This window comes from Bison bison, unplaced genomic scaffold (assembly GCF_000754665.1).
Source record: "Bison bison bison isolate TAMUID 2011002044 unplaced genomic scaffold, Bison_UMD1.0 scf7180017864224, whole genome shotgun sequence".
Lineage (NCBI taxonomy): Eukaryota > Metazoa > Chordata > Mammalia > Artiodactyla > Bovidae > Bison > Bison bison.
Genome location: NW_011494796.1, coordinates 2,428,372 through 2,450,385, shown reverse-complemented (window position 1 = coordinate 2,450,385; position 22,014 = coordinate 2,428,372). Strand labels below are relative to the sequence as shown.

The following is a 22,014-nucleotide window of genomic DNA, read 5'->3' as shown; positions in this document are numbered from 1 at the left end:
AGTGAACCACAGTGATGAAACATAGAGAGTAGGGAATACATCCAGTACTAATTTAATATTTACGTATGATGACAGTAACTAGACTTATCGTGGTGATTATTTGGTAATGTATAGAAATATCAACTCACTAGGGTGCATAGTAGAAACTAACATAGTATTGTAGGTCAAATACACTTCAGAAATAAACTCAGAAAAGAGATCAGATCTCTGGTTACCAGAGATGAGGTGGGCGGGGAAGAGGGAACTGGATCAAAATTGCACACCTCCTGTTATAAGCTAAGTAAATATTTGGAATGTAATGTACAACAGGATTAATATAACTAACATTGCTGTGAGTTGTATATGACAGTTGTTGAGACTACATGCTAAGAGTTCTCATCACAGGAAACTTTTTTTCCTTTAATTGTATATGTATGAGAACATGGATGTGTATGAAATATACTGTGATCATCATTCCATGGTGTACATTAAGTCAAATCATTATGTTCTACACCTCACACTTATACACGGCTGTATGTCAATTATGTCTCAACAAAACTGAAAGGAAAAATAGGCACAGAGGTGAGAAAGTACCCTACGACGATGGGCCTTTCAAACGTGAATCAAATAATAAAGGTGCGCACGTCCAGGCAACACAGGCATGCACTGTCTGTGCCCAGCGCTGTTCAGACAACAGGGTGTGCTAGAGACCAAGGTGTTAAAGGTCCTGCCCCCAAGACCTCCGCCTCCACTGCTTCCCATCAGTCCCATTAAGCTGCTTCTCAGATTGCCCCGTTCCCTCCTCTTTGGTCCTCAGCACCCCAGGCCTTGACTGGAAGCCTGCTGTGGGTCATACATCTGTGCTAGGTCAGGTGATGAGAGAACACTGATCTGTGCCCTCCGACTTACAATTCTCAGAGGTACAGAGTTGGAAACAAGCGGTTATCATTCATGAGGAGGTGCCCCGGTCACAGCGGTTATGGGGGTGCCATAATATGTGACACTCCTCTTTTTAAGAATTTGTTTCATTGACGTACATTTGATTTACAGCATGTTGTTAATTTCTGCTCCACAGCAAAGTGATTCATATACACATGTATATATTCTTTTTCATATTCTTTCTCCATTGAATAGTTTCCTGTGCTACACACTAGAACCATGTTGTTCCATTCTACATACAATAGCTTGCAACTGCTAATCCCAAACTCCCAATCTAATGTCCCCCTTCCCCATTAACAACCACAAGTCTTTTCTTCATGAGTCTGTTTCTGTAGATAAGTTCATCTGTGTCATATCCTAGATGCCACATGTTAAGTGGTGTCATATGGTATTTTTGTCTTTCTGGCTTCACTTCACTTAGTATGATAATCCTTAGGTCCATCCATGTGTTGCAAATGGCCTGTTTCATTTTTTATGACTGAGTAATATTACGTTGTATATATACACATCTTCTTTAACTATTCATCTCTTGATGAACATTTACTTCCATGTCTTGACTACTGGAAACAGTGCTGCTATGAACACAGGGGTGCGTGTATCTTTTCAAATTAGAGTCCTGTCTGGATATATACCCAAGAGTGAGGATGCTGGATCATATGGTAACTCCAGTTTTAGTTTTTTAAGTAACTTCCATACTGCTCTCCACAGTGGCTATAACCAATTTACACTCCTACCAACAGTGAAGGAGGGTTCCCTTTTCTCCACACCCTCTCTACCATTTGTTATTTTTAGATGTTTTAATGACGGCCATTCTGACTGGTGTAAGGTCATTGCAGTTTTGATTTAAATGTCTCTAATAATTAACAATGATTAGCATCTTTTCAGGAGAAAACAATGGCAACCCACTCCAGTACTCTTGCCTGGAAAATCCCATGGACAGAGAGGCCTGGTAGGCTTCAGTCCATGGGGTCACAAAGAGTCAGACTTGCCTGAGCAACTTCACTTTCACTTTTCACTTTCATGCGTTGGAGAAGGAAATGGCAACCCACTCCAGTGTTCTTGCCTGGAGAATCCCGGGGACAGGGGAGCCTGGTGGGCTGCCATCTATGGGGTCACACAGAGTCGGACACGACTGAAGTGATTTAGCAGCAGCAGCAGCATCTTTTCACACATGTGGGGCTCATCTTGACTTTGGGACTCACAATCCCTAGTCACGACATGGGGTACAGTGGTCAGAAGGACCTGACCCAGCGGGTATCTCCCTGGAAGGGAGCACTCCTTTCTCTTCTGCATTAGGTCTTCCCAGCCCTGGGTCCTGTTCACTGTTCCTCCTCAACAGCCCTCACAACCACTGAGGAAGCCTCACCAACTGGGAACTGAAAACAGCTGTCAGCCTGGTTATGGTTACGGACCCAGCGTGGCCCTTCCAGAACAAGTCAACAGTGCAGGAAATTCAAGAAGTGGCATTCACAGCCCCAGATCAGCCTCGGATTCAAGCTCTGCTTCCACTCATTCTCTTTGTGTGGATGCGTTTCACGTTCTCGCTTCCAAGCAGAACAGGAATCCCTCAGTTGCCAGGCTGTTCTGAGACTAGGGGAACAGTATGAAACAGAACCTAACCAGCAGAGCAGCCGGACAAAGAGGGAGTGTCCCCCTAACCTGCATGCAGAGCCTGCTCGGCCACTGAGTCCCAGGAAAGGGCGAGGGCCCTGGGTGAGTTACATCCAGCATCAGGTCAGCGCCACGTGAAAAGTGACCCAAAAATGGCTTGAACTGCAAAATAAGGGGACAGACCCTGTGTTTGGTTGCTAGGGCTATCATAATAAAGCACCTAAAACTCAGTGGTTCGAACAACAGAAATTATTATCTTAGAACCTGGAAGCTGACGTCCAACATCAAGATGTCAGCAGAGTTGGCTCCATCTGAGCCATAAGGGAGAATCTAGTCCTGGCCTCTCTCCCAGCTGCTGCTGGTTTGTTGCCCATCTTTGGTATTCCTTGGCTCGTAGAACTCTTGGTATTCCTTGGCCTTCATCTCCACATGGTGTTCTCATGCGCATGTCTGTCTCCAAACTTCTCCTTTTTATAAAGACACCAGTCATATCAGTTTAGGGCCACCCTCTCCAGTATGACCTCATCTTAATTAATTAAACTTAATTTAATTAATTAAATTGACTCTATTTCCAAATAAGTTCACATTCTAATGTATGGGGGGAAAGACTTCAACATATGACTCTGAGTTGGCAGGGCTGAGGAGCCCTCCCTTTCAGAAAATAGTTTTTACATTAAACTTAAAGATGGTGCTCTTTTCAGTGGTTCATGATATAGCCCATACTATGGGGAATGAGGAATATCAATTGAGAAATAACCAGCAGAATGAAAAAAGTTCAAGAGGAAAAGAAAAATAAGCTACCCACACATCTGATGGAGTTGGTGTGCAAGATCGCAATTGACAACAGAAATTTTGAAGTTACGAGAGCTGTTGCAGTGTGCTTGAATTGCTGAAAAGTTCACATTCACTCACAAAGGGGCATGACTGCTCCATGCAACAAGGCATTTTAAGACATTCTGTATAAAGTAGTGAAAAGTTCCAAGACACGGGAGGATAAACAAAAGAGGAAAAACAGTCTGTTTAAAATGCACTAGTTTTACACTGACAAGCCCATTAGCATGGGCTTCCCAAGCGGCCCGTGGTCAAGAATCCACCTGCCAATGCAGGAGATACAAGACAGCCAGGTTTGATCCCTGTGTCAGGAAGATTCCCTGGATTAGAAAACAGCAACCCACTTCAGTATTCTTGCCTGGAAAATTTCCTGGACAGAGGAGCCTGGTGGGCTTTAGTCCATGGGGTTCCAAAGATTCGTACATGACTGAGCACACACACACACTCTCTCGCGTGCACATGCCTATTAGCATAGCTCCCACTGATTTCCTTTAAAGTATGGGTGTCTGCTCTATCATCTTTCCAGATGCAGTCTTTGAGACAGGACGTAAGGGTCCTACACCTTAAGCTCTATTAGCCATAAACTTGGCTGAAGATATCAATAGCCTCCATAAGTTTATTGTCAGGATTAAACTCTTGCAGCAATGGAAGCACTGAAAAACTGTTAACTAATACAATTATAGCAAGGCAGGTGTTAACTAATACAATTAGAGCAAGACCTATTCATTAATGAAAATGTAACCTAAGATGTGGGAAGCGTATGGGTATGCAGGATGTGCACATTAACACTCAAGGATGCACAGTGGGTACATATGTAGACAGGCAGAAGGGAAGATGACTTTTATTCATTCATTCATTTGACAGACACTCATAAGGGCCTTTCAACTGAGTCCCAGGGGGCCAAAAAGAGCTGTAGGTGTTGGCCTTCAAGGGCTCACAGTAAAATGGGAACCTGCTACAGACGGGTTCACTAGATCTCTGGTTTAAAAAGCCTTTACTAGTTTTTAAAGCCTTTAAATACCACCTTCTTTCTCATTCTTGGGAATTTTTTTTAAGTTTCAGAAATCTTTTACACTTATACTGTGTGGCTCTTTCAACATATTCTATTGGTTTATTTAATAATGTGTATATTTTAAGATACACACTATTATTTCTACTGCTGTTACACTGGAAAAGGGCTTTACATCTAGTGATGAACCAAATCTCAAAATCACACACTTTATAAATATATATAAATATGGGGTTAGCCAAAAAGTTTGCTTGGTTTTCCCATAAGATGGCTCTATAGTGCTTAGCTGTCTTTAACTTCATTTGAAACAATTTTGTTAGACTATCATGACAGCTGTCATATCAGCATGCACTTAAAAAAACTTATCAAAATTAGTGAATTTTTGTGTAGCCATTTTAATACTGAACAGGGAAGAAAAAAGAAACATTTTGGTATATTATGCTTTATTATTTCAAGAAAGGGAAAAATGCAACTGAAATGCAAAAAATAGATTTGTGCAGCATACAGAAAAGGTGCTGTTGACTGACTGAATGGGTCAGAAGTGGTTTGCAAAGTTTCGTGCTGGAGATTTCTTGTTGGACAATGCTCCACAGCCTGGTAGACCCGTTTAAGTTGACAGTGATCAAATCTAGATATTAATTGAGAACAATCAACATTATACCATGCAGCAGATAGCTGACACAACTCAGAATATCCAAATCAACTGTTGAAAATCATTTGTACGTGTTTGAGTCTGTTAATTGCTTTGATGTTTGGGTTCTACATATGTTAAGTGAAAAAAAATCTTCTTGATTGTATTTCTACATGCAACTCTGTACTTAAGTGTAAGAAAAATGTTCTGCTTTTAAAACAAATTGGGACAGGCAATGAAAAGAGGATACTGTACAATAATGTGGAATGGAAGAGATTGGGGGCAAGCGAAATGAACTACCACCAACTACACCGAAGGCCAGTCGTCATCCAAAGAAGGAATACGGTAAGACTGGAAGAGAGTCCTCTATTATGAGCTCCTTCTGGAAAATCAAATGCTTCATTCCAACAAGTACTGCACCCAATCAGACCAACTCTAAGCAGTACTTGATGAAAAACGTCCAGAATTAGTCAACAGAAAACACAGACGTTCATAGGAATAACGCAAGACTGCATGTTTCTCTGCTGACCTGACAACAACTGTTACAGCTTGGCTGGGAAGTTCTGAGTCACTCACCATATTTACCAGACATCACATCTTAGACTTCCATTTATTTCGGTCTTTACAAATTATCTTAATGAAAAAAATTTCAATCCTCTGGAAGACTATAAAAAGTACATGGAACAGTTGTTTGCTCAAAAAGATTAAAAGTTTTGGGAAGATGGAATCATGAAGTTGCCTGAAAATGGCAGAAGGTAGTGGAACAAAATGGTGGACATGTTGTTCAATGAAGTTCTTGATGAAAATGAAAATTTCCTCTGGGCTTAACTCATGGCTCCAAATTATTTCCTTTTCAACTATTAGAAATCAAACCTTATTCCATCTAAAGAAAATTTTAAATCAAAGGTGTGTGGCTATGATGGGAAAGCTTGTCCTAGACCAATACTCTCACAAAGCAAAAACAGAAAAGCTGGATAAAATAAACATTTAAAAACTGATTTGAAGAGGTCCAACACCAAGACGGCAGGGGCAGCAGGGCCAGGACTTAGCCCCTCTCCCTAGAACCTGCCTCCTGTGGGCAGCAGGAGCCGGTGGAGTGGCAGCGAGGAGCACGGGACCTGGCAGAGCTGGAGCAGAGGCCAAGTCTGGGGCAGCCAAGCAGCCCAGCCAGGAGGGGCAAGCCTTCAGAGACGGGGGATGGCAAAGAAATGGGCCCAAAGGCCGGGGGTTTCCCTCAACACGCTCACAGACTAAGCTGCACGGTAAGAGATGGCTTAAAAAGAAGAGCAGAATTTCCAGCCATTTTATGCTGTCAGAAATATAAAAATTAGAATTTTGGAGCACTTTGAAGCTGCCTTGGGAAGCAACCCAAGCCGTCAGTTGGGACTCCTGCAGAGCTATCCCTAAGACTGGGGGCAGGGTAGACTGGAACCAGAGCCCAGCTGAGCCTCAGCTGGACAGCAAAATAGCCCCCACAACAGTAGTGACCTCCAGACACAGAGGGAATGCTGACTGAAGTCTCTACAACTTTTGTACATAATCAAGGAGACACAAAAACACGGGGCCAAGCAACCAAAGAGACAACAGAAATGGCACCTTAGAAGGCCAGATACTGCAGCCATCAGCTGTGAATTTAATGATTAGTCTGTCCCAAAAAAGGACTGTAAGAGGGAGAAATCCATCAGAGACCACACATCTACGAGAAACTGTCAAACTAAAATTTTAGAAACGAAAAATACTTTGGTGGTCAATTTCATGTGTCAACCTGACTGTATCATGGGATACCCAGATTTTTAGCTAAACATTATTCTTAGGTGAATCTGTGAAAGCGTTTTCAGATGAAATATTAGCATTTGAGTTGGTGGACTCAGTAAAACATGTTGCCTTTCCCTTCAGGGATTATAATATGATGTGATATGATTATATATGTGTGCGTATATATATATATATATATATATATGTATATATCCTATTGATTTTATTTCTCTGGAACCCTTACTAATATAACTACATAACTACTCAGTATCTCAGCAATAATATAAAAAAATACTGCTAAAAGCATTAAAAGAGGATGAATCTTAAATCCACTGAGTGAAAGGAACCAGTTTCAAAGGAACCAATATCACTAATTATGTGATTCCATTTACATAGAATTCTCAAAAACAAGACTGAAGTGTGAGAAAACAAATCAGTGGTTGCCAAGTATTTAGGTGAGGGTCAGTTGCGACTGTTAACAGAAAGTGTGAGGGAGCTTTTGGGACAGAGACTTACAACAGTCTCTATCTTGACTGTTGTAGGTACATAAATTTATACAGATTTTAAAAGTCATGAAACTATATACTGAAAAAGTTAAATCACTCTATATTAATTTATAAAATAAAATTTCAAGAAATAAAAAACTCAATAGATGGCTTGAACAGATAAGGGACACATGAGGAGTGACTTACAATGCTGCAAGGTAGATTGATCTCTTCTGGTTCTTCTGGTTCCTTTTGATGTCTGGCCAAATTAGAACCAGAGATCAAATTGCCAACATCTGTTGGGTCATCGAAAAAGCAAGTGAGTTCCAGAAAAACATCTACTCCTGCTTTATTGACTACACGAAAGCCTTTGACTGTGTGGATCACAATAAACTGTGGAAAATTCTTAAAGAGATGGGAATACCAGACCACCTTACCTGCCTCCTGAGAAATCTGTATGCAGGTCAAGAAGCAACAGTTAGAACTGGATATGGAACAACAGACTGGTTCCAAATTGGGAAAGGAGTATGTCAAGGCTGTATATTGTCACCTTGCTTATTTAACTTATATGCAGAGTACATCATGGGAAGTGCCAGGCTGGATGAACCACAAGCTGGAATTAAGATTGCTGGGAGAAATACCAATAACTTCAGATATGCAGATGACACTACCTTTATGGCAGGAAGCAAAGAAGAACTAAATAGCCTCTTGATGAAAGTGAAAGAGGAGAGTGAAAAAGCTGGCTTAAAACACAACATTCAAAAAACTAAGATCATGGCATCTGGTCCCATCACTTCATGGCAAATAGATGGGGAAACAATGGAAACAGAGACCTTATTTTGGGAGGCTCCAAAATCACTGCAGATGATGACAGAAGCCATAAAATTAAAAGACACTTGCTCCTTGGAAGAAAAGCTATGAGCAACCTAGACAACATATTAAAAAGCAGAGACATTACTTTGCCAACAAACGTCCATCAAGTCAAAGCTATGGTTTTTCCAGTATTTGTGTATGGATATGGGAGTTGGACTACAAAGACAGCTGAGCACCAAAGAACTGATGCTTTTGAACTGTGGTGTTGGAAAAGACTCTTGAGAGTCCCTTGGACAGCAAGGAGATCCAACCAGTCCATCCTAAAGGAAATCTGTCCTGAATATTCATTGGAAGGACTGATGCTGAAGCTGAAACTCCAATAGCTTGGACACCTGATGTGAAGAACTGACTCATTTGAAAAGACTTTGATGCTGGGAAAAACTGAAGGCACCAGGAGAAGGGGACGACAGAGGATGAGATGGTTGTTTGGCATCACCGACTCAATTAACATGAGTTTGAGTAAGCTCCAGGAGTTGGTGAAGAACAGGGAAGGCTGCCGTGCTGCAGTCCATGAGGTTACAAAGAGTTGGACGTGACTGAGCGACTCAAGTGAACTGAAGGTAGATTGAAATATGTCCACTGATTGAAACATGGAGATCAAAGGGATGGAAATAAAACCATAAGCATAAGGGACAAATGGGACTTGGGAGAAATCCTTAATGGTCACAGGACTGGAGCCCTAGAACATGAAAAGAGAGAAATAGAAGGTTACTGAAGCAATATTTAAAGAAATGGAGAGTAGTGATGAACAGAGGATATTCAGGGCAGTGAAAATACTCTATACAGTACAGTTATGGTGAGTACATTATACATGTCATCATACATTTGTGAAAATCCATAGAAGGAACACCACCAAAGTGAACCCTCATGTAAACTATGAGCTTCACATAATAATAATGTGTCAATATCCATTCATCACTCACAACAAAATGCACCACAGTAATGGCAAGATAATAATACGAGGAACATGTGTGTTTGTGTATGTGCATGTAGAAGTATATGAGAACTCTGTGATTCCCACTCGGTTTTTTGTAAATTTAAAATTTACCCCTTTTGGCTCTCTGAGCGGCACCATGGCGGTCAGCAAGAACAGGTGCCTTACGAAAGGAGGCAAAAAGGGAGCCAAGAAGAAAGTGGTTGACCCATTTTCTAAAAAAGATCGGTATGATGTGAGAGCACCAGCTATGTTCAATATAAGGAATAGTGGGAAAACATTGGTCACGAGAACTCAAGGAACCAAAATCACATCTGATGGCCTCAAAGGTCGTGTTTTTGAAATGAGTCTTGCTGATCTGCAGAATGATGAAGTAGCATTTAGAAAATTCAAGCTAATTACTGAGGATGTTCAGGGCAAAAACTGCCTGACTAATTTTCATGGTATGGATCTGCTGCTGCTAAGTCACTTCAGTCGTGTCCGACTCTGTGTGACCCCACAGACAGCAGCCCACCAGGCTCCCCCGTCCCTGGGATTCTCCAGGCAAGAACACTGGAGTGGGTTGCCATTTCCTTCTCCAATGTGTGAAAGTGAAAGGTGAAAGTGAAGTCGCTCAGTCGTGTCCGTCCCTCAGCGACCCCATGGACTGCAGCCTTCCAGGCGCCTCCATCCATGGCGTTTTCCAGGCAAGAGCACTGGAGTGGGGTGCCATTGCCTTCTCTGGGTATGGATCTTACCCGTGACAAAGTGTGCTCCATGGTCAAAAGATGGCAGACCATGACTGAAGCTCACATTGATGTCAAGACTACCGATGGTTACTTGCTTCGTCTGTTCAGTGTGGGTTTTACTAAAAAGCGCAACAATCAGATTCAGAAGACTTCTTACGCCCAGCACCAGCAGGTGCACCAGATCCGCAAGAAGATGATGGAAATCATGACCTGAGAGGTGCAGACAAATGACTTTAAAGAGGTGGTCAATAAATTGATTCCAGATAGCATTGGAAAAGACATAGAAAAGGCTTGCCAATCTATTTATCCACTCCATGATGTCTTTGTTAGAAAAGTAAAAATGCTGAAGAAGCCCAAATTTGAATTGGGAAAACTCATGGAGCTACATGGTGAAGGTAGTAGTTCTGGAAAAGCTACCGGGGATGAGACAGGTGCTAAAGTTGAACGAGCTGATGGATACGAGCCATCAGTCCAAGAATCAGTTTAAAATGCAGACTCTTAATGGTGACAAATAAAAGATCTTATTTGTGGTATTTTTTTCCCTGATCATTCTTTTTAAATAACCTGACAGCTTTTTTAAGATGTTCTGATTTGTGGTGAAATTTTCTTACCTTTTGTGTGTATTTTATTTAGTTACTAAGTAGCCAAGAAAGGCTAAGATCTATTTTAAGCAGGAATGGTCTGGAAGTATTATAGATGGTGAATAAAAGGAAACCCTTTCTTTACATGGTTGAAGTTTTGAACGCAAAAGTCACTCAGTCGTATCTGACTCTTCGGCAAGAATACTGGAATAGGGATATTGCCATAGCCTTTAGGGATAATCCCAACCCAGGGACTGAGCCCAGGTCTCCTGCACTGGAGGCAGAGTCTTTTCCATCTGAGCCACCAGGGAAGCCAAGGTGGTTCTCAAATCTCTGAAAGGCTTATTAAAACATTGCAGGGCCTTGCTCCCAGAATTTCTGATGTAGATCTAGGATGAAGTCTGCAAGTCTGCAGTTTGCAAATTTTCAGGTGACTCTGGTGACAAGGAACCATACTTTGTGAACCACTGTCCTAAACCCCGCAGTGGAAAGAAAAGAGCATATTGCCGTTTAGGTTTTTGTGGGTTTGTCTTTTAAAAATATAAATGCTGTCTTCTGTTCTCTAGAGGTAAATCCCCCCCTGAAAACCTTAATGGTCAAGCTGAAGTTGGCTAGACAAGTAGAGAAACAGGTTATTGGTCTCCTATTAAGTGGGCATTCGTCTGCTATCCACTGTTTCCTAGTCACTCACCCATTCTGTTCTATACCTTCTCCGCTCAAATCTCTAATTTTTCATTCTCAGTTCAGCTGATGGCCTTGCTTCTTGAGAGTAAGAACCTCAGAATTTCCTGTTATTTCCACCCTGCCTCATGCTGGGAAAGACTGGGGGCAAAAGGAGAAAGCGGGTGGCAGCAGATGAGATAGATACTGTCACTGACTCAATGGACATGAATCCGCAAACTCTGGAAGATAGTGAAGGACAGAGATGCTTGGTGTGCTGCAGTCCGTGGGGGCGCAGAGTCAGACATAGAAGCATCAGATTCTACCCTCTGTTCTTGGCTCCATCAGTTCTCACCTTTTTCATTATTCCTCTGCCAGTCTCAGCATACAAGTAAGTCCTCTGCCCTTCCAGATACACCCCTATTCAAGCTTATAGCAAAGCTCGAAAGAGTTAGCTATATTTCTTGCACGTAATTTTACTTTTGCTTGAATCTATCGCAGTTGGGCTTTTTTCTCTTTCACACTTTTTTTTACACTCCACTGTTAAGGAAGCTGTTGCTGTTAGAATTAACAGATGTCATTGCTAAGCCAGTGGTTCATCCTTAGCTTTCATTTTACTTCTGTAACAGTGATAATTGACAGTTGCTTTTCTCCTGTCTTTCTTAACTGTATTCTGGAATTGGACCTCAAAGTCTTCCTCCCAGGTTGCTAGCTACTATTTACTAGTTTGTTTCAGGCCTCAGTGTTGAAGAGCCCTAGGCCTTTTATGTTTACCAATATTCTTTCTAAAAATAGTCTTACTCGATTTCTTGGTTTTAAATAAACTGTCTCAGAATTTAAAAAAAACAAATTCAGTTCAGTTCTGTTCAGTCACTCAGCCATGTCCGACTCTTTGCGACCCCATGAACCACAGCACACCAGGCCTCCCTATCCATCACCAACTCCTGGAGTCCACCCAAACCCATGTCCATCCAGTCAGTGATGCCATCCAGCCATCTCATTTAAAATTATGCCACATGAAATAAGTCAGAGTAAGACAAATACTCTATGATCATACTTATATGTAGAATCTTTTAAACCAGAAATCATAAAAACAGAGCAGATCCATTGTTTCCAGGGATGGCAGGGGGTACTTATGGGTAAATGTTGGTTGAAGTGTATAAATTTCCAGAATTAAGATAAGTGAGTCCCAGGGATAGAATATATAGCACAGTGACTACAGTTAACAATATAGTTATTATATACTTAATAGTTTCTAAATGAGTAGATCTTAAAATTTTTATCACCCACACCAAAAAAATGATCATGTGCGGCAATGAAAGTATGAACTAATGTTACTGTTTCAATTATTCTACAATACATATATATACACAATCACCTTAAATTTATGTAATATTATACATAAACTATATCTCAATGAGCTGGGAAAAATTTTAAACTGCTCTAAAAACAAAGTCTATTAGTATTTTTAATAAAAGGAAAATCATCCCAGCATCAGACTCACCCTTGAGCCCTTTCCATCTCAAGTTTCAAGCCCGAGCTGTAGCTCTATAGGTGTCGCTGCTGCATGTTCTGATGACCACAGACAGAGTGGGCTGGAGTCAGAAACATTGCTCCAGGATCTCCATCCGGTCAGCTCCAGCTCCTCCTCACAAATAAGTGTGAAAGGCAGTATCTTCTCTACCGTGACCTCACAGAAGATCACACAAGACAGGCTGATAGCACGGAGGAGGCATCAAAACAGCAGTTTTCTTTGTTCCATTCCAGTAAGGTGTCTTATGGTAAATATTCTCAAAAATAAACTCTCAAGCTCCCTTATATGCAGCTTCCATACAAGGAAACAATTGAAACAAATTTTGAAATGATTTATTTGAAACAAATCATGGGTAATTCTATGAGGAACTGTGCACATTTAGATATGCTAAAATTGCCACAAAGACAAAGACAGAGGATGTGATTGAAGCTTACAGAAAAATAGAAAAAGGTTCTCTTCAACCCATCTGAATCGTTTATAATCTCTCTGTAACTAGAAAAAGCATAAACAACTCCAGGAGAGACAAGACAATGGAAAACATTCTGTTAAGGAAGTGACTGAATGCAACTTCATTGTATTTAGCAGGGAGGAGAATGTCTGAGACTGGAACTTCAGTATGAATAATATCAATAAAAGAAGCAGAAAAGCTGGAAGGAAAAAAGGAAGAAGAGGAAGAAATCGTATTCTCTCTTTCCTTGAGTGTTAAATGAATAGTTAGAGGAAGTCATAAATTTATCAGGATTTAGCTATGGTCAAAACTGCAATAAAAATGTCCATCGTTAAATCCTGTACACATCTCTAAATTGTGCCTTTCTCCCACAATGTGTTTTTTAATTTGTTTTGGTCTCTCTCATATTCTTTTTTCTATTATTATTGCTGACTCAATCCCCAATTCCCACTTCAACAGTCAGTTCACCACTTTTAAATTGCTTTTCTTTTTCATGAGGTCCACATTAAAGCACTTTATAATACTTTTGAAACTGTATCATTTGCTTTCATAGATACAGTGGGTAAATGTGATGTACGTGGCAATGTGAGAAGAAGCCCTCTGTCATTCTGACTTCTAAGCATAGAGCTAGGAAAACAAAGGCTGGAAGTACTCAACCTTCAGGAAGCAGATGCAGAGAGAATGTTTAGGGCAGTGGAATTACTCTGCATGATACTGTGATGGTTGAAACATGTTGTTACAGATTGGTCCAAACTCACAGATGTACAACATCAGGAGGGACTCCTAATGTAAACCCTGGGCTCTGGGTGATGATGACGTATCAATGTGGGTTTACTGATTGTAACAAATGTTTTCACAGTTGGGGAGGCCATGCATGAATGGAGGCAGGGAGAATATAGGGACTCTCTGCACCTTCCTCTCAACTTTGATGTGAACCTAAAAATGTCTTTTCACAACTAAAAATCTAAATTTAAAAAAAGGAAGCCCTTGCCTCCTGAGGCCTCTGAAACCTCCCTCAGGGGTTTTGCACATTCCCTCCTTCAGGAAAGTGAATCTGTCTTTGCTCTGACCCCCTGGGCATCAGGATGGCTTGTTCATGAATCTGGATTTGAGCTAATCTCTCGTGAAGTCAGACCTGCACTTACTCAAATGGGAGTGTCCACACGCTCCCCAGTGCAGGGTCTGTCCAGGGCAGAGCTGAGGGAAAGCTGAGGGAAGGCTGAAACTCTCAGCACGCACGGCCTCCGAATCTCAGTCCCCACAGTTTCCTAGCCCATGAACCCCATGGCTTCAAACATCAAGTCAGTTGGTCCCCAGTCACGTCACGTATCTGCCATCCTGCTTTTTCCTGCCGACTTCCCATCTGTCCCACCTTGTCCGAGCCCTGCCTAGCAGCTTCACCTCAGGCAGAAAAGCCCTCATCAGAGAAATCTAACCCACCTGCAGTGGGCCTTCCAAGGGGGTGCTGGCCATTAGCAGAGCCCTTATCACCCTGTGGGGACTGTCACTTATTTTTAGCTTCCTCTGCAGCCTATGATTTTCACAAAGAGAAGTCTATCAACTCCAGCAGCAAAGACTGATTCCGGGCACAAAGTAGATCTCAAGGTGGCAGGAGTTCATGAAAAGCCCTAGATATGCAAATACAAGCAACTGTTCCTAAAACAGTTTTATGACTATGTATCTTTGGAGGCATTCTGTTTTAGCGTTACACATAAAGCAGTGTCTGAATAAAGCATTACGGAACTAATACAAGTAAATACAATTCCGGAACAGGAAACCCTGAGAGACTGACTACTGAATCACGGAAAGGCACAGTTTGCAGTCACAGTTTACCTTTCACAATCTGTGTAGGGTGAATCTTCTTTTATTCATTTCCCCTCTTTGCTAGTGGTCCATCTCCACTGTGTGGATGACATAGGGGATTTTTTTTAAGTGAGTGACCCATAAATAGAATTTCAGCCCCACATGGAACCTTTCTATCATCAGAGAAAAGATGAGCACTTTTAATACCAGGCAATGAAAAGAAACAATTTTGCTATGAATTTTGGAAGGATTATTTCCATCCACAGAACTCTGCAATGAAAGGAAGGCTTCTTTAGCTGGCATTATGCAATCCCCCTTCAGCATCATGCATCCCCTGAATCCAGGAGCCACTGTGCAGCAGGGAAGCACAGGACGAGCCCAGCATTAGGTCACTGGCCTGCAGAGCAAGGGCCTGCTCCTAGAATCTGCACACTCTGGTCAGGGAGGCCCGCTCTGGCCCACAGTGCCTGTGAGGGGACCCTGACACTAGTGGATTCCAACATTCCAGCACCTTCCTAAGAGCCAAGCACTCTGTACAGGAAAGGACTTCTACACTATAAACAGTTACTTCGGGAGCCTTTTTGCTTATAAGTATGTGAAAATATACTAAAATTTTATTCAGGGAAATCACACATGTACTTGACCCCATATTTTCTTTTTCCTGTTTATTTACCCCCAGGAAGACAGAAGTATAAGCTGAGTATTCTCAGATTCTTTCCTGAGAAACACTGAAAGGCAGGTCTTTTGGTCCTTGAAAAAATGAACTAAAATTTAAAAGCTGTCATTTATATTCATCCCTAGTTTTAATGAGGTCAGACATAGCCAATGACTGCACAACTGCACATAATATCACCTGGAAATTTACATACAGTAAACAACGCGCGGACAAAATGCGGGTGGACAATATGGTTCTGGTACAAAAATGGAAACACATTTCAATGGAATAGGATAGAAAACCCTAAAATAATACCATGCACTAATGGTCCATTAACCTATGACAAAGGAGGCAAGACTACACAATGGTGAAAAGACAGTCTCTTCAACAAATGGTGCTGGGGAAACTGGAAAGCCACATGTAAAAAAATGAAAATAGATCATTCTTTAACTCCATACACAAAAATAAGCTCCAATGGATTAAAGACCTAAATGTGAGACTAGACTCCATACAACTGCTAGAGGAGAACACAGGCAGAATGCTCTGTGACATAAACCACAGCAACATACGTTTTTTGATCCATCTCCCAGAATAATGGAAATACAAACAAAAATTTTAAATGGGACCTACTTAAACTCAAAAGATTTGCACAGCAAAGGAAACAATAAACAAAACCAAAAGACAACCCACAAATTGGGAGAAAATATTTGTGAATGATGTTACTAATAAAGGATCAGTCTCCAAAATTTACAAACAGCTCATGACACTTACAGCATCAAAACAAACAACCCACTCAAAAAATGGGCAGAAGATCTAAACAGACATTTCTCCAAAGAAGACATACAGATGGCCAAGAGGTACATGAAAAGATGTTCAACATCACTAGTTATTAGAGAAATACAAATCAAAACCACAATGAGGTGTGACGTCACACCAGCCAGAACGGCCATCATCAAAAAATCCACAAACAGTAAATCTGGAGAGGGTATGGAGAGAAGAGACTCCTCCTCCTGTGGATGGGAATGTAAACTGGTACAGCCACTATGGAGAACAGTATCGAGGTTCCTTAAAACACTAAACATAGAGCTATCATAAGACCCTGCAGTTCCATTCCTGGGCATATATCCAGAGAAAAACATAGGATGAGATACTTTTTAATCACTACTGATGTCACAATCTCTATTCCTTGAGTTTTACCACTTTCAGTGTTTAAACTTTCAATAAATGCTACATATATAAGAAGTCAATTGTGAACTTAAACTTGCATGATAGATCTCAAACAGAAATCCACAATAAGAGCGTAAGCAAGAACTGATACAAAGACCGTCAGATCAGAAAAGAAGCTTCTTACCATGTTTATCGATGACACAGGACCAATGCTGTTAACATAGATGTCAACATCAATTACAGTGGGTTTTACTGTGGAGAAAACACAGGTATGTTAGTTAATACTCTGTGCCAGAAAGCGCGCCTCAACTTCCTCTGAGTCACACACTGACAGCTCAACAGCATACGGAAAAGTGGTGGATTTTTCTTTGGGACCTGCATGGCAGTTACAATTTTTAAATGATGAAGGATTCTTACAGTTAGTAAATTTAATTGTGAAAAAACAGGATATTTATACACTGCAAGTTGCCAGTGACAGATGACTATGATACTCTAAAAGTCTTTGTTTAGCTGATTATACGACAGAGAAAACATAAAAAGGTTAAATATAAGACATCACATAAGAAATGTCAAAGTTATGCTATGAAATCAAACCTAAGTAATGAGTAATATTGGAGAAGGAAATGGGAACCGACTCCAGTATTCTTGCCTGGAGAATTCCATGGACAGAGAAGCCCGGTGGGCTATAGTCCATGGAGTCACCAAGAGTCAGACACGACTGAGCAACTAATACACACCCACACAATGAGTAATATCAGGGACAATTCAAGTTATTTATCCATTACTTTGGTGGAACTCAAAGCAAAGATCTGGAGAATACATATACCAGAAGAGATTAAGAAATGTTCATTGTTATCATTATTACGTAAAGACACATACGCATATCACAGATTTCAAATTCTGCAACTCAGAAAAGAATAACACTTCAGTAAATCAAGGAATTACCATTCCAACTATGAGGTAGTAAAATTCATACAACAAAAAACTGTAATATCTAACTGTGCATCAGAGGTAAAATTAGCTCATTTAACCTTAAAGAAAATCAGTTCCCCTCTCCTTGGCAGAAATGGAACTTGAAAGACCAGTAATGAGATTCCCGAAACAAACTCCAAGTCAGGGGTCTGTGCCACCAGAAAGGAGGTGGCTTCCTTTCCCCAGCACTAAGCAACTGATTGGTACGGGGAGAAGAACACCAATTTCAGAGTATTTCTGCTCTGCTGCTGCTGCTGCTGCTAAGTCGCTTCAGTCGTGTCTGACTCTGTGCCACCCCATAGATGGCAGCCCACCAGGCTCCCCCATCCCTGGAATTCTCCAGGCAAGAACACTGGAGTGGGTTGCCATTTCCTTCTCCAATGCATGAAAGTGAAAAGTGAAAGTGAAGTCGTTCAGTCGTGTCTGACTCTTCATGACCCCATGGACTGCAGCCTACCAGGCTCCTCCGTCCATGGGATTTTCCAGGCAAGAGTACTGAAGTGGGTTGCCATTGCCTTCTCCATTTCTGGCCTGGAGGAACATAAATAAGACTCCTGAACCTCTGCATATAAGCAAGGTATTTCTACGGAAACAAGAGTGTTTGTATCAGCAATTATTACAATAAGCTTCCTCCAGTTTTGCTAAATAAGTAATCATTGATGAGTGGCACCTGTCAGCTCAAGTCTGTTGTTCAATTACATACCCAGCAGTCTACAGCCTGAGCCATGTTATTCAGACCTTCATGAAAATAAAAATAATGATAATGAACTGGAGTCAACTATTCTGTCAGCACAACCAAGTCATGTTAGCTTCAGAGCTGTTGGCATTTTGGAAAACACCCCAATATGATTCTATGAACTATGCACATAGTGTTTAAATTTTGTTAAAGGACTATTCAGCATTTTAAACTGAGCTTTGCTAACTACTTTGAACAGCAAGTAGCATCTTTCTTCAACTTAATTGGATTCAGCAAATATTCTGTCTCCAAATGCTGCATAACCTTATTAATGTTATACAAAGGTTGTGTTAAGTCAGTCAGTTGAGGACCTACTTTTTGCAAGAGATTTTTTCTGGTTGTTTCATGGTATTTACCAGACTTTAGGTTTCCAGAGCTTTTAATCTTATTAAATAAAAAGGATCTACAGATGTAAAGCCTTAACAACTTGAAGCGGGAAGTATCAAATAAGTATTAAGTGCAATAGTATAATAAAGGTTTTAAGTGAAGAGTTTGGAAAACACACACACACACACACAAAACCTGGGAGAAAAGCTGTTTTAAGCAACTTCTCCTTTAAGCAGTGTCATGCTAAAGTAAAAAGAATCTAGGAATGTGGCCCTGACAGTGGTACTCAGGAAACAGGGCGGCCACAGGAGGCTCAAGATTTACAAATCAAGGACTAGAGATTAAGCCATAATAAATGATTTTCAACAGCATGTCAAGACCATTCAGTGGGGAAAAAGTATTTACAACAAATGGTGTTATGTAAACTGGATACCCACAAGCAAAAAAATGAAGTCGAACCCTTACACAATATAGAAAAATTAACTCAAAATGGATCAGAAACCAAAAGGATGGTTTGAAACTACAAAATTCTTTGAAGAAAACACAGGAGAAAAGCTTAATGACACTGAATTTGGTAATGATTTCTTATATATGACACCAAAAGCACAGGCAATAAAAGAAAAAGATAAACTGGACTACATCAAGATTAAAAAGTTCAGTTTATATTTTTTTGCATCAAAGGACACAATTAACATAGTGGATTGCTGTTGTTGTTGTTGTTTGTTTGCTAAGTCATGTCTGACTCTTCTGTGGTCCATGGATTGTAGTCTGCCAAGCTCCTTTATTCATGACATTTCCCAGACAAGAATATTAGAGTGGTTTGCCATTTCCCTCTCCAGGAGACCTTCCCGACCCAGGGATCAAAACTGCATTTCCTGCATTGGCAGGCAGATTCTTTACCACTGAGTCACATAGGAAGCCCAACACAGTGGACAGGCAACCTGTATAATGGGAAAAAACATCTGGAAATCATGTATGTTGTAAGTTTGACATCCAAAAAATAAAAAAGACTCCCAAAACTCAACAACAAATAAGCAAAAGAACCTGACTTAAAAATGGGTAAAGGACTTAAGGCAAAAGAGACAAACAATGACCAATAGGCACATGAAAATATACTTAACATTATTAGTCACTGGGGAAAGGCAAATCAAAACAGCTTCGTATCCATTATGATGACTGCTATTTAAATTTTTAAAAAACATAAATTAGCCAATCACAGACACACTGTGCTCCCACTTATATGAGGCAACTACAGTAGTCAAACTCACAGAGGTAGGAGGGAGAATGGGGGCTGCCAAGAGCTGGAAGGCAGAGACAATGCAAAGTCAGTGCTTAAAGGCTACAGTTTCAGCTACACAAAATGAAGAGCTCTAGAGATGGATGGTGGTCATAGTTGCACAATAATCTGAATGTACTAAATACCACTGAGCTGCACACTTGAAAGTGGTTAAAATCGCAAATTTATGTGCATTTTACCAGAAATTTTTTAAAAACATTAAGCTCTGGGTAGTTGGGAGAAGGATGAAGGGTTACACAGATGCAAGAAAGTCAGGAATGAGGGGAGAAGGGATGGCAATTTTCTGAGTGAAAAGGAACAGATTCTATTGAAGAAGAGCATAAAATAGGACTGATGGAGTTGAGTCCTCTGCATTTAGTTCAAAAATGAATTTGCTTTCAAGTTTTCATTTCATTTCTATCTTGGAAATCTATTTGGAAATTCTGTCATGCAATTCTATTTGGAAATCACTATTTCCTAAAAACTCAGAATTTGTATATTTGAGAAGAATCATTCTCATAACCTGTGCAACATAAATGAACACTGCAGAGCTGCCTAGGGTAAGTTTTGCTAAGAGTCAACCACATTTGTTTCCTCGAAAGACTGACGGCACCCAAAGAGGAATTACAGGGACTATACTTTCTACTTGCCTCTGCCACAATACCAATGCGGATTTTTGTTTGGTTGCTGTTCTTTGCCCAATCCTGAACCTTCTCATGGAGAAGGAAATGGCAACCCACTCCAGTGTTCTTGCCTGGAGAATCCCAGGGACGGGGCAGCCTGGTGGGCTGCCGTCTATGGGGTCGCACAGAGTCAGACATGACTGAAGCGACTTAGCAGCAGCAGTGGCTTATGCTTCCCACTCTGGGACACTAAACTACAGTCAAGTCTAATTCCACCGCTGGTGCCCCTACTGGTTTTGCAGGTTTTGGCAGTTTCTGGGGCACAGCCACCATCTTTGAATGCAAGGAGTTAGAGTGTCCTGTCGACAATGTTATCTTGTCTGTCTGGGATGCCCAGTCTTTTCTCTGGACTCCCTCAGCTGTATCATACTAGCCCCGTTAAAGGATCCTCAAAGCAACCAATACTGGTCTTCTCCCTGGGGTCTGACACCTGAGCGTGAGCCTTGGCACCCTGCCCCTAACTTCTGCCTTGGGTTCAAGCATCTGAGCTGCTTCTCAGCTAGGAAATGCTGTTCAGCAATGAGGTCTGTGATGAATTCTCTCCATTTTGCCTTTGGGGAAATCACTGTTGTGCTCCCCTCTGAGGTTCCAAAGCTCCCTCCTGTCCTCACCTGTGAGGGGCTTTCCCAGTGTATGGAAAATTTTCCTCCTTCTCCACAACTCCCTCCCCAGGGCACAGGTTCTCATCCTGAAAGACTCTGTCTCTTCTTTTCCCCTCTTTTCCCCTTTTTTATAAAAACGTATTTTATTTTATTTGAAGGATAACTGCTTTACAATATTGTGTTGGTTTCTGCCATACATCAACATGAATCAGCCATAGGTATATATATGTTCCCTCCCTCGTGAACCTCCCTCCCCCCTTCCACCCCATCCCACATCTCTAGGTCATTACAGAGCCCCAGTTTGAGTTACTTGAGGCATACAGCAAGTTCCCACTGGCTATCTATTTACATATGGCAGTGTATATGTTTCCATGCTACTCTCCCCATTAGTCCCATCCTCTCCTTCCTCCCTCTGCCTTGTGTCCATAAGTCTGTTCTCTACGTCTATATCTTCACTGCTGCCCTGAAAATAGGTTCATCAGTATCATCTTTCTAGACTCCATATATATGCATTAATATACAATATTTGTCTTTCTCTTGCTGACTTACTTCACTCTGTATAATAGGATCTAGGTTCATCTACCTCATTAGAACTGACTCAAATGTGTTCCTTTTTATGGCTGAGTAATATTCCATCGTATATATGTACCACAGCTTCTTTATCCATTCATCTGTCAATGACCAATCTAGGTTGCTTCCATGTCCTATCTACTGTAAATAGTGCTTCAATGAACATTGGGGTACATGTGTCTTTTTCAACTTTGGCTTCCTCAAGGTATATGCCTAGTAGTGGGA

The 22,014-nt window shown here is 41.1% G+C and overlaps 1 protein-coding gene and 1 pseudogene across 1 annotated transcript in view; one reads left to right on the top strand and one right to left on the bottom strand.

Annotated features, from left to right (window-relative positions):
- GABRG3 (gamma-aminobutyric acid (GABA) A receptor, gamma 3) overlaps positions 1 to 22,014 on the bottom strand; it is an 831,633-nt gene that overhangs the window by 752,656 nt on the left and 56,963 nt on the right. Inside the window, exon 3 of the mRNA XM_010845850.1 lies at positions 16,808 to 16,875. Coding sequence (XP_010844152.1) covers positions 16,808 to 16,875 — 68 coding nt within the window. The remainder of the gene's footprint in view (positions 1 to 16,807; positions 16,876 to 22,014) is intronic.
- Positions 9,187 to 10,275, top strand: LOC104992824 (annotated as a pseudogene).